Below are 14,976 nucleotides of genomic sequence, written 5' to 3' on the forward strand. Positions count from 1 at the left end.
AAAAATCATAGAAAACTCCCTCTTTTAGGGTACAGCTAAAGTGCAGAGTTTTTGATTAATTTATTCTGTCAATGGGTGCTTGTTGGTTTTTGGTCTCTAATTCTTGATATTTGCTTTGTGCTTGAGTTAATAACATTTCTGTTATCCTTCTTCAAATAAGAGAAATGCCACAGAAATTGTGAACTGAAATAGTAGTTAATGAGCTTCAATACTTTATTTCTTGTACTTTGGTGTATTGTCAGACTTGAGTCACAAGTCTTGCTGTGCTACCCTGAAAGCTTCTCAGATGACCTGAGTTTGGATAACACCTCAGGAGTAACTTGAAGCAACCTTCCAGAAATGAAACTCCCTTAAACAAGTTAATGCTTCTTATTTATGCTTTTTTTTTTTTATGCTTGCAGATAATTGCATGGCTTCTCTGGTAACTGTTCTGTACTGTCTTTGTAGCACTTATCTTCATATGTAAGAACATGCAGAATAGATACTGCACAGGCTTTTATTATACAAGATTAATTTTTGATGAAAGGTGAATTATTTTCTTACAAAAAGTAAGGGTACCTCTAGCCACTTGTGTTTAGTATTTGATCCTTTGACAATATTAGTATTAATTAGTATTATTAGTAATAATAATATTACTATATTCTAATATTGTTGTGGTGTTATTTCTACACATCCTTAGCACACTTCAATGATGACAGAACTGAAGTATGTATTAGATACTAAACTTAGATTTCAAGTATGAATACTCCACTTAGCAGTGAGCAAAAATACACATAATATGCTTGAGGTGTCAGTGAATTTTTCACAAATAACTTTTCTCAACTACTTTGTGGAAATTATACACAAGGGTTAATTGTATTCATTAAACTTCATAATATGATTGTATCTCTGATTTAAATCTTGCTGTAACCCTCTTTAGTTTCCTTAAAGGAGACATGTTTATTGTCCATAATGAATTGGAAGATGGCTGGATGTGGGTTACAAACCTACGGACAGATGAGCAAGGTCTTATTGTAGAAGACCTGGTAGAAGAAGTGGTAAGCAATTTCTATGTTCAAATTTCTTAAAAGAATGAAGGGGTTTTTTTCGTAAAATAATATTGAGATAAACTAGTGACATTTAATTACAGAATCACATTTAATAACCTGTTTTCTAATCGTGTACGTTTGTAAGCACAGTAAGTTGATCTACACATTTTAGAATAAAATTAACAAATCTTTAATCCTAAATCAGTGTCAGAAAGAGCTTAGTGTTGTCTAAAGAGAAGTAAAAATGAATGGCACTGTAAGTTTACTGGACATTTTCCTGAAATTGACTGTCCAGGTATAGAATCTGCTTCTCACTTGATTGCATTTCTTTTTTATATTTACCATGAAATGTTTACAAACTCTAAAAAGTGTAATTTTCATTGTTTTTCATTTTCATTAAAAAGTTTTTGATGAGTTAATTATACCTAGAAAGGCTTGTATAGGCTAGGGAAGCCTATAAGCAGGTGAAGTGCAGAAAATTCAGTAGCTGTAGGGGAACAGATGGCTTAATCTACTACAGAGTGGAAAGGAAAAAAAAAGAAAAAGGTGTTGTCTGTTTGTTTTTTAACAAGCTCAACATTGCTTCAGAGTAAAATATTATCAAATTTTTTTGATAATATTTTTCCTGCACAGTACATAGTTTGCTAATAGCAGCGTTACCTGCAGATGCTTCTCTGTGTCAGGTTGTGAATTGAAGTGATAAAGTCAGGATAAATTGAAGTGGGAGTATGACTATTAGGGTATTGAAATGTAAACTAATACATTAAGTGGCTAAGTCATTTTAAGTAGTTTCTACCCCTGAAGAAGGGCTTGAAAGATTACAGAAGCAATCCTATAAAATAACATATTTTGGCTGAATTTCTGGTTAGTGAATGAAGAGGATAAGTTCTTTTCATAGAACTGCAAGAAGCCCTTTAGTTCAAAAATGTCTCAGACTATTTAGTAGTTTTGTTTGTTTTGTTTTTTTTTACAGAGGATCTTAACCTATGGAGTTTTGCTTGGTTTTTTTTTAAACTGAGTTGTATTGTTATCATGCACTTAATATGTTAATTTTCTCATTAGGGAAGAGAAGAAGATCCACATGAAGGCAAAATGTAAGGATTTTTGTGTTGTTATTAAAACAATCATAACTCTTTGTAAACTTCACCTATGACATTTCCCAGCTTTTGGGAAAGTGAACCAAAGAGACTTAATTTTTTTCATCTCAGGACTTTTTTCTATCCTAGCTGCTGAAGATGCACTGATAATTACCATAAAAGAGTCCTGTAATGCCTTTTGCCAATGTTTTTTGCAGTGTCAAAATCTTAGATGAGTCCCTGTATGTTCATTTTTTAGCCAAAATATGCGCATAGAGTATTTAATGAACATGGTGTTTGCTGTAGAGGTCACCACTTTTTTTTCAAATTTTCCCAACTCAAACACTGTAAAGAGAGTAAAGTACAATTAGAAAAATTATAATGAGATGACAGCTTGTCTCTGTTAACTTCATGTAACAGCATGCTTTAAAGAGAAAGCTGGAGGATTAAGATGAGTTCTATTTGTTTAAATACTCTAAAATTTTAAAGATGGACCAAAATTCAGTATCAACAATGTGTTGATATGTCAAGCTGTTAATAAATAGCTTTCACCAGTAAAGGCAAGTGGCAAAAGAAAGTTCAAAATAATTTCTAGTGGCTGGATTACTTCATAATTCTCCATTTGCTTGCCATGTTTCCACTTGCTGCTATTTCTCTGTGTTGCATGTTGTGGCCTTCAGGAAGCTGATGGCTGAAGGAGACATTTCTTGTTATCTTATTAGGAGAAAGAAAATCATTGGTGTTTTTATTGTTTACTGTTTCCTTGTGTTCTTTCAGTTAGTTTAGCAGCAGGGATGCCTTCAAACGTAGGATTTTTTAATTTATTTGCAAAGCAGTTTGTAGCCCGTGCTTGAAGCTCTGGTACTGTCTGTCCACAGTCACTTGTGCCACTTAGAGAAACCCTGGGGAGACAGTGCTTCCTTTGAACATTTTGGTGGCCAGAAAGTATCCTTCAAAGATAGTGTAAAAAGTTAGAACAACAGCTCTTCCTTTTACATAAAAAGGCCACGTTTTAGTTTTCTATAAAATGACAATAACTGATTAAATTGTAGCATGTTAAGCTGTTCTGCATAGTCACTAGTGTCAGACTGAGAATGGGCAGAGGCTGCTGAACTTTTTTAAGGTGCTGCTCTGAAATGGGACTCTGGGAAGGTACAAGGTGTGGAATCAAAGCAGTTTGTATTCAATAGCTGTAACAAAGCTAGGTTTTATTTTCACACCTTCTGGCAAAATTCAGTTTGAGTTTTTCTGTACAGGGCTTAACCTCTTTCTTTGAGCTTTGGATTTCATTATACAAGTAAACTTCTATACATGACTAGCTTAAAAAAATGCCTGTTAATTATCTGCTGTTTAGAGAATTCATTTTCATCTCTAATCACAGGTGGATTTTAACATCAACTTCAAGTGTTCGACATTTTAATTGAAATTAATTTATTCCTATATCTGTTAGTATTAGCTTTTTCATGCTGTTGGTAGAACAGAATAATAAAATAGCATAATGATTATCTCACCTATATGTATTAGGTCTTTTTAAATAAAGATCAATTCATAGGTGCCAGAGCCTTGGATGTCACCACAGCCAAAAAAGAGAGCTGGTAGTCTTGCTTTCTAATTTTTCTCTTCATCTTTGTTAAGATGGTTCCATGGGAAGATCTCCAAACAAGAGGCTTACAATTTGCTGATGACAGGTACTTGTATTTCTGAGTGAAATGGCACAAAGTGATCCTATTTGTATTAAACTGTGGCAAAACTTTATGTGTGAATATCACTATATTGTGGATGAGTATTATGTTCTCTAGTGCAGTTAATGTAATCCTTTTTGTTTGAAATAGTGTTTTAAATGAACATGTAAGTGTAATAAGTTATTTTACTTGTTGATGTCTTCATCAAAATGTTATGAAGAAAATTCTTTTATATGCCTAAAGGTATATGCAAACTTTTCTTGCCCTTTCATAGAGCAAGTGGTTCTTAAATGCAATTGTTAAGGTTTCTGACCCATATTAAGTAGCATACTTTAAATATTAGAATAGAAATTGACAGGTTTTGAAAATATGTTGCCAAACACTTTTTGTTTGGTTGGTCTTGTAAAGAGGTGGCAAAGATCCATCTAAGTTGCCAGACAGCTGTGACATTACTTTTGGCATTAATCTGGAACTTAACCTTGCAAAGTATGTATTTCCTCAAGTGTGCAATTCTTGCTAATTTGCTTGGGAATAGATTTGATAGAAGTTTACATATAACGTGAAGAAAAGTAACACTATTTTATGTTTTCAGTTGGTCAGGTGTGCAGTTTTCTTGTGAGGCCTTCAGATAATACACCTGGGGATTATTCACTTTATTTTCGGACCAGTGAAAATATTCAGCGTTTTAAAATATGTCCAACATCAAACAATCAGTTTATGATGGGAGGCAGATACTATAATAGGTGAGTTTTAATGGTAAAAAGGAATTGTGTGGATTTATATTAATGAAAAGAATTCTTTTAACTTGGTTCTGATAACTATTTACAAGACTGTAGTTTTCTTAATAGTATACTAACCATTTTGCCTAACTTGCTTAATTCTTACTTGTAACTGAGCAAGTACTTAAAGTTTGCAGAAGCCTAAGCATAGTTTTTTCTTTTGAAGTACTTGTCCTTCTGCAAACCAGTGTCTTCACACTGCAAACTGTGGATTGTATGGATCATATGTGGATCTGTAATTAAGAGACTGCTTGGAAGCTACTACTTGTTCTCTAGTATTTTTGAAAAGGGAAAACAAGTGTTAATTTTTCTGATACATTGAAATAATAAAAATGGGTTTTTAAGGAATGGAAAAAGGAAAATGAGGAAAAATGCTTTCTTTGTTGGAAAAAGTTATAAACCTGCATTGTAGTATGTGTGTGATACTTGTGTAAGAAATACAAATCACTTTTTTTTAGGGTGAGCAAATTTGGGATGCCACTGGTACAAAAAGCAGTTATCTGTGCAAAAAGATCTGATAAGACAGATGTTTCCTGTTTTGTGGGAGAAGCTGTCAATACAGATTAGTCCTTGATGATCTTGGTTTTAGAGCTGTAGGTGGAAGACTTCTTAGTAGAGAGAATTCTTCTTCATCCCAATAGAGAATTTCTCTCACTTCCAGCTTGGCTGCTGAGTGGGTCTAGCAGCTGGTCTGAGAAAATGTCCAGTTCTCCTAACCAAGAAGTTCAATGGGCTTGTTCATATATTTTCAAATGGATAATGGTGTGAGACTAATTAATTAGAACCTTATGAACCTATGCATATCCCACACCCAGGCTGCTTGACTATCTTCTGCATTAATCAGTCTGGCCTCCAGACATTCTCACTGAAAACCAAGCTAGTTGCAGTGTCAGCCTTTTGTGAAGGGAAATGCTCCTTTGCCCATTCCCTAGATATATGGAATATTAGGAGGATTATAGGTAGGAGCCCTCCTCTACATCATGTCAAACTAGCTAGCAAATTTGAAGAACTCCTGCTAGTCTCAGGGTTTTGCAGCATTAAATATAACTTCAGAACTTCAGTTCTATATAAGTTCAGTTTATTACATTAGGTTACTGGTTTAGATGACTTCAGAACACAGTGGTGGAGTGACTTGAGCCATAGATATGAATTACATCTATTGGAAGAGGATTCTTTCCATGGTGTCAAACAGATAAAAAATAAGATTCTAAAGTTAAGAAGCTCTAAGTTATGAAAAAATGCTTTTAGAATTTTTGAAAATATTTTATCTAATTTGCAGAGATCTTCCCCAGTGTGTCAGAATCTTCAGAGCTTTAACAGGATTTATTTTTATTGCGTGTCCAGCTCAGCAAGCTGGTAAACTACCTGGAATTTCAAACATCTAATGAAGTATGCAAGATAATAAGGCTGCAGAATAAAGATTGCAACTGCTCAAATCCTGTAATGTAATATTTGCCTGAGAGGGCAATAAATGAGGAGTAGGGAAGAGGGAATAACTGGGCTTTTAAGTTCTTTTATTAAATCCTTAAATGGGAACACTGTAAGAAAGAAATCTTTAAATCTGTGTAGGCTAATGTGGTTTTGGTGTGTAGAATAATTTGAAGTGGATGGAAAATAACATTGGGCATTTAATCCGTAACAGAGATATATAAGGAATGAATTTATGCAAGATAATGAAACTATTCATAAGCATTTCTTGGTGCAGAATGTTCTGCCTTCATGGCTTATCTAGTTTGTCTTGTTTGTCCTCGGGGTGAAAATTTCAGATTTAAGAAGTGCTTCTTATTTAAGTTGACTAGTTTGACAACTCCTTTAACCATGAACTTTTTATAGTAAGCTGTTTCTGTAAATGCTCTCAAGCTATCTTCTTTGATAGACTAGTATTACTCTAGATCTTTACAAAGTTGGTCTTGTTAGCTGAGTGTTTTTAATATATGTTTTTTGTGATTCTAATTGGGGTATAAGATAAAATGAAATGAAACAATCTGCTCTTTGCAGAGTACTAGTTAAAGTTATGTTCTCAATAAATTACAGACCAAGGTTTTCCACATAGAAGAAAATAAAGAATAATAAGATAATACAAAATGGAGGAAGTTTGTTTTATTTCTCAGATAATTTGAATATACAGAAGTGGAACTGGGACCATAATAAGTAATATAAGCATGTCTGCTAGAGTTACTCCAGATGATTACAGGGAGGGACTTCCTTGGGTATATCTTATGAATATGGTAGTCTGTACTGTATAGGAAGACACTTGTAGTAAAGTCTTGAATTTCTCTGGTCCTGCTGCTTATTCCATGGATAACAAAAAAATTACTTCATTAATTAACAGTCTATATTTTAATGAAAAAAATAGGAAAAAACATTTCTTAGTGGTTGTTCCGAGTCTGACTGGGGTGGAGTTAATTTTCTTTACAGTGCAGTGATTCAGATCTGTGGTTAGAACAGGTTGGTAACACTCCAGTGTTTTGGCTATTGCTGGGCTTGTATAGTGCTGAGGCTTTCAAACCAAACTGACCAAAGAGTCAGCACTAAAAATTGGAGGTGATGTTTTGTCTTCAAAGGTGGGTATTGATCAGAGTTTCTGAGCATGTCTGCTTGTGGGAAGTGGTGAGTGAATGCTTTTGATTCACTAGTGTACTTCCCCCCACCTCCCTATCACTTATTAAACTTTCTTTATCTTAACTCAAATTTAATTTTTCTGTTTTCTCCTCTGTCCTGAGGGAAAGGAATAAGCAAGTCTTGTATGTGGCTGCTGGGTAAGGTCACCCCTTCACAGGATTTTGAACATTCCCTTCTTCCTTCTTCTGTTCTTGAGCTTTCAAAGCTCAAGTGTGACATTGTGTGGCAGGGAATCTGTCCCTTTGGATGGTTCAGGCCAGCTGTGTCTACCCTCAGCTCATTTCCCACCCCTCTCCTGCTTGCAGAGTGGGGGCAAGGAAGTAGGGTAGGAAGAAGGAAAGCCTTGGCACTGCAGGTGTGGTCCAACAATATTCAAAACACTAATGTGATTTCACTCACATGTTTAGTATGCTGCAATGCAGGGGCTGCAGTGAAGAGCTTTAACTCCATCCCCAGTTTTCACTGACTGTGTCATGGAATATCAGTCTGCAGATGAGAAATTACTGTTTCCTGACTTTTACTGTGAGGGTGGTTGAACACTGGAGGCAGTTACCTAGAAAGGTATGGAGTCTCCATCCTTGGAGATGCTCGGAATGTGACTGACAGAGGGATATAGCCAACTTGCTTTGAGCTGAGGGTTTGGTCTAGGTGGTCTCCAGAACTATCTCAGCTGTTCTGTGAATAACTTATCTACCTTCTTTCCAAAATTCAACCTGAGTGACAAGTAAGATTCAAGAGAACCTGTAAAATTATTGGTGGTTCTTTGTTCCAGTGAATCTGTGTCAAGGGAGAAGATCAACATTGGCCTTGTTCATAGAGTGAACAAGCTTTAAATTTGAAACAGCACAAATTGAAATTTTAGTAGATGATTGAAAGAGAATTGGGCTTCAACTGGTAGATCAATCCATATTCTTCATTATTTGAAATATCAGCTGCCAGAATAGCTCTTTAAGTATTTTTAAAAAGATACTGCTTGTGATTGTGAGATACTTCTAAAAATATCCAAGTATCCAAGATTTGGGGAACCTACTCTTAAGCTTAGCATTTATTTTAGTGCTAAAATAACTGTGCTGTAGTATCAAGAGCCATCCTTATTTCTGTAGATTTAATCAAGTTTTAACAGTTTTCTGTAATCAGTGCTTATTTGTGCTCTCCTTGATGCATTTTTTGTGTAAAGATTTGCTGCTTGTCAGGACACCAGAGAAGGTTATGCTTTTATTTTCTTGTCCTCTAGATAAGTTCTGTGGTCAGTCTGATTCACGGTCGATGTTTTACATGTTAGATAACCAACACTTGCAAATTCTGTCTGTCTGGAGATACCTGCTATCTTTGTGTTTGCAGTACTCAGTTTGTTGAGGCATTCTAGCTGTTGTGGGGGTAAAGCAATATATAAGTGACCATGTGAATCAAGTTCACTTGCGGGAGGAGAGAACTGCAGAGCCAAGATCTTTGTTGCTCTATCACAAGGCAAAGTCTTCGTTTATCTGATACTCCAACTACAGAGGGAGTTTCCAAGTACAGCTGGAGTTTATTCTTCAACCCATTTTACAAAATTAGAATAAACTGGGCACCTGCTCCGTACCTTGAGAAACTCCTGCTGATATTTTTAGCCAAGGAAGGAGAGAGAAGGCATTGACAGTGAAGATATTCCTCATTTGGTGAGAAAAAATTATGTCGATTCTGCTTTACTTTTTATTAAGTGTTGGCAGTACCAATTCAACATCCAAAATGAATTGACTGAGTTGTCATTTCCAGTAGTTTATTTTTTTATGCAGAAAATGCCATATGCAGATTGCATCTTGGTAAAAAATGGAATAAATTATTTGAATTCAGTAATACTGAAATGTATTATTAATCCATATCATTGTGGTGATATTAATCCGTATCGTTTCACATACCCGAACAAATAAAATATTTGTGGGGAGTATTTTATCAAGCATGCAATAATTCATAGCTTTAGAATGAGAGAGAAAAGTGAGTGAAGATGCCTTTCTATATCTTTATTTAGAAGGTTTTGAGATTATTTTTATAGCATCAGATACTGTTCCTGTGTTGGACACAACAGCACCCAGTTGTTAGAGGTCAGAGATTTCATTGCTGCATGCCTTGCTGATTATTTTGACACACAGAGCTAAGTATGCATAAAACAAAAAGATACTCAGTATGTTTTTGTTTGCTACTTATTTAGTACTTTTTTTAGGTTGATACTTTGCATATAAATGTTTAATTCCTATGGAAGTTAATGTTGCTATTCTTTATTACAGTGCAAATTTTAGTAACAGCAAAATAAAGTTAGCAACTCAAATGCCTTGAATTTGAGCTTTTTGTCTGTCACTACTTCTCTCCTGAGCCTTCCAAATACAATTGCAGTCTGAGTCTTTTGATTAGAATGAATTATTCCCTGTTGGAGTGCTACTGACAAGTGTTTCATTTAGCAGGATAGCTCAGTGTTTTTCATGTATAGCCTACATAAGCTTTGCTACAAACCTTTTCTGTTTTCTATTCCTGTCCTCCTAGAAAGAAATTACTCTGCACTTGTGGTATCTCAAATTCCCCTTCCCTATTCACTCTAGGACTTGGAAAGCTACTGCCAATGAAATAGCAGTTTTCATCCTGGTTGGAGAGCTGGTAATGCACATGTGCTACTTGAGTGTGGAAAAAGCAGTGTCCTTATTTGGCATTTTAAGCAACTAATTAAAATATTTTGCAGAGTTTAGAATTAATACATTCTGAATAAAGTTTTGTGAACTTTCTTGACTTCAGGATATTAGTAAATTCTTATTGCTACAAAAGAGATTGTGATTTTATTGGAACTTTGTGAGAGTGTTCAGTAGTTGCATAGAGAAGCAAATTCTCAAACAGAGGGAAAACTAATCTTTTTAACATTTGAATCTTCTTTTTCTTATTGGAACAGTATTGCTGACATCATTGAGCACTATAGAAAAGAACAGATTGTTGAAGGATATTACCTTAAAGATCCTGTTCCAATGCAGGTAAGATTTAAACTCTGAGCATTTGTTCTTGAAGACAGACATCATCATCATCATCAAACCAATTTATAAACTGAACCAGTGGTAGTTAAACAACCTCATCTCCCATCTTAATGTTTTCACCTTGTGTGTTTCTCTTGTTTTATCCTCAAATGCATCCACTTACCAAAGAGCATGGTAAGCCCTGTCCATCCTCTGAGGTGCTCATCTTCTCCTGTGTACCCCTAGCTCTGGTCCCTGGAACAACCTTGCTGTGCCTTAGTCCCATGTTGGGAGGAACCAGGCTGAGTCAGCCTGCATGCACAGTATGGCTGGGATTGCAGTGCTTGTTCTGGAGTACTCCTCCCCCATATCAGAACCTTGTCCTAAGAGACTACAAGTAATAAGCACATCACACTGTGTTATAAAGCATACATATATATTTTGTTCCCTCTCTGTTCCCAATCTACCATGTTTTAGTAGTTAGAAATCAGCCTTTAGTTTCCATCCTAAATAGTTACGGACAATTCTTGTCCTTTTGTGTGTATTAACACCATTGTATTAATAAGAACATTTCTTGTATCCCCCCTTAGTCAGCTTACTAAGCTGGGCCCCCAAAGCTGTTCTTGTCCCTTTGTGATACTGTCAAAGTTGTCACCTTGCCATCAGTTTTGATGTGAGCTCACGTTTCTACAATGTGGTGGACCAGAACAGCTTGGAGTATCACCACATCATAAGTAATAGTTTCTCTCTCCAAAATACTTAAAAGAAATTACCCTAGGATAGGTGGCATTTTCTGTGGTGAGTTGATGCTGGCAAGCATCAAAGGAGTCATTCCTTTTGTTTGTGCACGCCCCTGTCCTGCAGCCTGCAGGATGGGGTAAAAGAAAAAAAAAAAATCCAGGATTGAGATAAATCCAGTTTAATAAGGGAAGGGGTGGTTGAGTAGATGCAAAGGCAGTCACTCATCACGTCCTACAAGAAGACTTGTGTTCAGTTAATTTCTTAGCAGTGGTCAGCCAGGGAAAGACCCTCTATACAATGCTTTTATTGGTGGTTGTGATGGTATGTGGCAGATCACCCTTTGATCAGCTTGAGTCCTCTGTGTACACTCCCATCACCTTTCCCACCCCAGCCCCGCCTCTGAGCAGTCAGGCAGAGTGGGAAAGGAGAGAATCTTGAGGCAGTGGTCAACACTGATGAACAGGAACCAAAGAACTGGTGGTTACCAGCATTTAGGCACAAAACCAAAATGCTGTGATGAAAGTTGAGGCCATGCCTGGCAGACACAGCTACATTGTTATAGCCATACTCTATCAAAACTCAGCCCTCCTGTTGCTATCAACAGTTGTAACTTCTGCCTTGAACTAGTAGACTTTCACCTTCTTATTTCCGTTTTTTCTATATTGTTAATTAGGTTGTATCATCAGTACTTCCCAGTTGTTTGCCACTGTTAACTCATGCTTGGTAATGTGGTTGGGGAAACAGAAGAAAATGCAAATTCTGAAAGTTCTCCTTGCAGGGCTTCACCATTGTAGCATTCCTCATGCTCCATCTTCCTCTTGAATCGTGGCAGTAATTATCTTCATTTTAGATTTTGCATATGTAGATACATTTCCTGTATTGATAATTATCTCTGCATTGATGTAACTTTCCGTGTGAAGCTACTTCAGATTATTTTACCCTATTCAAACATATTTGTGACTTGCTTTGCTTAAAAATTTAGTGATCAGTTGGTGAAATTTATGTACAGCTTTGTTACCTTCCTCCCACACACTAACGTGTTCTGGTTTTGAGTAGGAAAACAAGACTCATGCATATTCTTGGGGTCAGTCTGTTTGACTTCCTGTGTCTAATCAGAAATGTACTTAAAAGTATTTGTCAGTGAGTCTGTTGTTTTGTGCACTGTTCTGTGGGTAGTTATGTTATGGAGATCATTCTGAGCTCATAAATATCTGGATGTTGCTTCCATTACAGGTCTTGTAATTTCTGTTAGTATCTTTAAAGTATTTTTCACTTTGCTTCTGTCATGTTGTTTAAAATCATAATTCTAGAAGATGTATGGGTAGGAGGAAAAGTAGAATATTTTGTATGAGCCAGTTTGTGTGTCACTTTTCACCTCAATGCTGTTCTCACTGCTTGACAGTCTTACTTTTCATGTTTTCTTACTGCTAAAGAATTTTTGCTGATCAGCTTGGTTAAACTTAGGAAGGCTTAACTTAGGAAGGTTAAACTTAGCTTGGCTTTTGGCCATTTTCATTTGTTACTTGCCTTCCAGATACTACAGTTTTCTTTGTGAATTTATCCTTTTTCTGTTTCGTATTTCTACTTTCTTTTCTTGTCTTGAGTTCTGCTCAGTTAGGACATGTGAGTTCTAATGAGATTAATGAGGGACTGAGGAACTTTGAGTGAGTTGGTTTTAATTGTGGTCAACATCATTCTTGTTACTTCAGAGTTTATCCATGATTACTCAGTCCCAAAAGGTTTGGATGAAGACAAGAGCTAGATGAATCTTAAAACCTGTATAAATTTAACAGAAATCATGGGGACAGATGCTGCTTTTTCTTTAATATGAAAATGACGCAATGTTAGTTTGGTAAAGCTGTTCTGTATTGAAAACTTGTATTATAATTCTTGAAATAATTAAGTAGTTATATTTCTAGCAAAGACATTATATAAAAAATTATATTGATTATTAAAATGCATGAGAGAACAATGCTAGTAAGTTGGTAATTCTATGTAAGATGACCCTAGTTGCAGCTTCATTGTAGACAGTTGGTTTTTTTGTAAATGGTGACTTCTGAACTTAAAATATGTTTTTCTTACATGTTTACCAGCACCAAGAACAAGTGCTTAATGATACAGTGGATGGAAAAGAAATCTACAATACAATTCGTCGGAAAACAAAGGATGCTTTCTATAAAAATATTGTCAAAAAAGGTTATCTTCTGAAAAAAAGTGAGTTGTGTTTCCTTTTATGAAATACCTAAAAAATAATAAATGCAGAAGCAGATCATAAGGTCATAGAGTATCTTGTCCAACCCCCTGATCCTCACAGGACTACCTAAAACTGAGCTGTGTGTTGAAGGGTGTTGTCCAGATGCTCCTTGGATTCTGACATTCTTGGTGCCATGACCACTTACCTGAGGAGCCTGGTCCAATGCCCAGCCAGTGAAGAACCTTTTCCTAATGTCCAACCTGAGCTTCCCTGATGCAAGTTCATTACATGTCCTCATGTCCTGTTGCTGGGCACCAGAGAGGAGAGCTCAGCACCTCCCCCTTTGCTGCCCTCCTTGAGCACAGTCACCCTGATGAGTTCACCCCTTTTCTTCTCCAAGCTGAATACACATGCTTAGTGAATTTAGTATAGCAGTGGTACTAGTGGGCAAAAGGTCCTAGAAAATGTGTGGAGAGTATAGCAGATATCATTCTTTAAGTAGCACATGAATGGAACAACGTGATACATAAAGTTACATGCAGTGGGAAAGTGCTGATTGGCAGTTGTCCTGAAAAAAATAAGAGCATAGCACAAAAACTAGGCATCTTGTCAGAGGTGGAATTCAGACTCATTCAATGAAGTATATTTTCATTATATGTGTTTAAATTTAAAATGGAGCTCATTAAATTCTAGCTGATGGCATATGTTAGAACGCTAGAATAATATAAATCTGTACATTTGCTGGAGGGCACGTGTTTTTTTTTTGTTATTTCTTAAGTGTAAACTGTGTTCTACTGTATGTGGCAGAGTTCTAACACTGACACAGGCAACATAACATACAGTAAATGCATTAAAAGTTGACTGCTTGACTTACAGAATCATGGAATGGTTTAGGCTGTAAGGAACCTTAAAAGATCATCTAGGTCCAACCCCCCTGCATGGGCAGGAACATCCTAATAAAATTGGGATTGAGCAACTGGGATTGAAGCTCGTTCTGAGGAAGTTTGTTCCTCACCAAGTGTTAAGGTTCTACTTTATAAAAAAAAACAACAAAGCATTAATGGAAGGAGGAAAACTATCAATAGTAAAATTTTCACAAATGACAGAGACCATAACTATAAGTTACAGATAGTGTTCTGGGAGAAAACTGAGAAAGAAGGTATGATTTAAACACTGCCAAATAAAAAAGAGGCAAGAGAAAAAATATATATAGAAGAAATTATAATTATATATAATATATATATGCTATATATTATATATTATATATTATATATTATATATTATATATTATATATTATATATTATATATTATATATTATATATTATATATTATATATTATATATTATATATTATATATTATATATTATATATTATATAGATAAAGCAAAGCATGAGACCACCCTCTGAACTGACACTGACAAGGTGAGTGTCTCTCCTACTGAGAAAGTTGATGCTGAGAGAAGGTGTGGAGGGATATTGGAGAGTGAGGAATCAAATATGAACTGAAAACCATTAGGTAAAAGAAATAATAGGATACTTTAAATGTGGAAACTGGAGTATGTGTAGAGAGATGCATGTGGAACAAATACAGTGAAATCTCTGCTTCATCTAGAAGGCAGTGAAAGAAATGGAAGGTAAGAGTTGTCTTTTCAAAACAGTGCCACTGACTAAACAATTTCAAAATTGTTTACTGAGGCCCGTGATGGTTCAAGTATAAAAGGCTGCAAGTTTTTGCTAAATGGTACTGTGACTTATGCATCAGTTTCAGAAAGTTCCTAATCCATTTTAGTGAAGGGAATGTTTTCTCTGAGGCAAGGAACTAGTGAAATTCTAAGAGTAGTTTGCGACGTGGCTCTGACTTAAGTTTGCATATAGTCTATT

The 14,976-nt window shown here is 35.7% G+C and overlaps 1 protein-coding gene across 1 annotated transcript in view; it reads left to right on the plus strand.

Moving 5' to 3' along the window:
* Window positions 1–14,976, plus strand: part of RASA1 (RAS p21 protein activator 1) — a 60,570-nt gene that overhangs the window by 20,605 nt on the left and 24,989 nt on the right. Inside the window, exons 5-10 of the mRNA XM_030467825.1 lie at window positions 920–1,037; window positions 2,091–2,122; window positions 3,740–3,792; window positions 4,379–4,529; window positions 10,102–10,180; window positions 12,994–13,114. Coding sequence (XP_030323685.1) covers window positions 920–1,037; window positions 2,091–2,122; window positions 3,740–3,792; window positions 4,379–4,529; window positions 10,102–10,180; window positions 12,994–13,114 — 554 coding nt within the window. The remainder of the gene's footprint in view (window positions 1–919; window positions 1,038–2,090; window positions 2,123–3,739; window positions 3,793–4,378; window positions 4,530–10,101; window positions 10,181–12,993; window positions 13,115–14,976) is intronic.

This window comes from Calypte anna, chromosome Z (assembly GCF_003957555.1).
Source record: "Calypte anna isolate BGI_N300 chromosome Z, bCalAnn1_v1.p, whole genome shotgun sequence".
Lineage (NCBI taxonomy): Eukaryota > Metazoa > Chordata > Aves > Apodiformes > Trochilidae > Calypte > Calypte anna.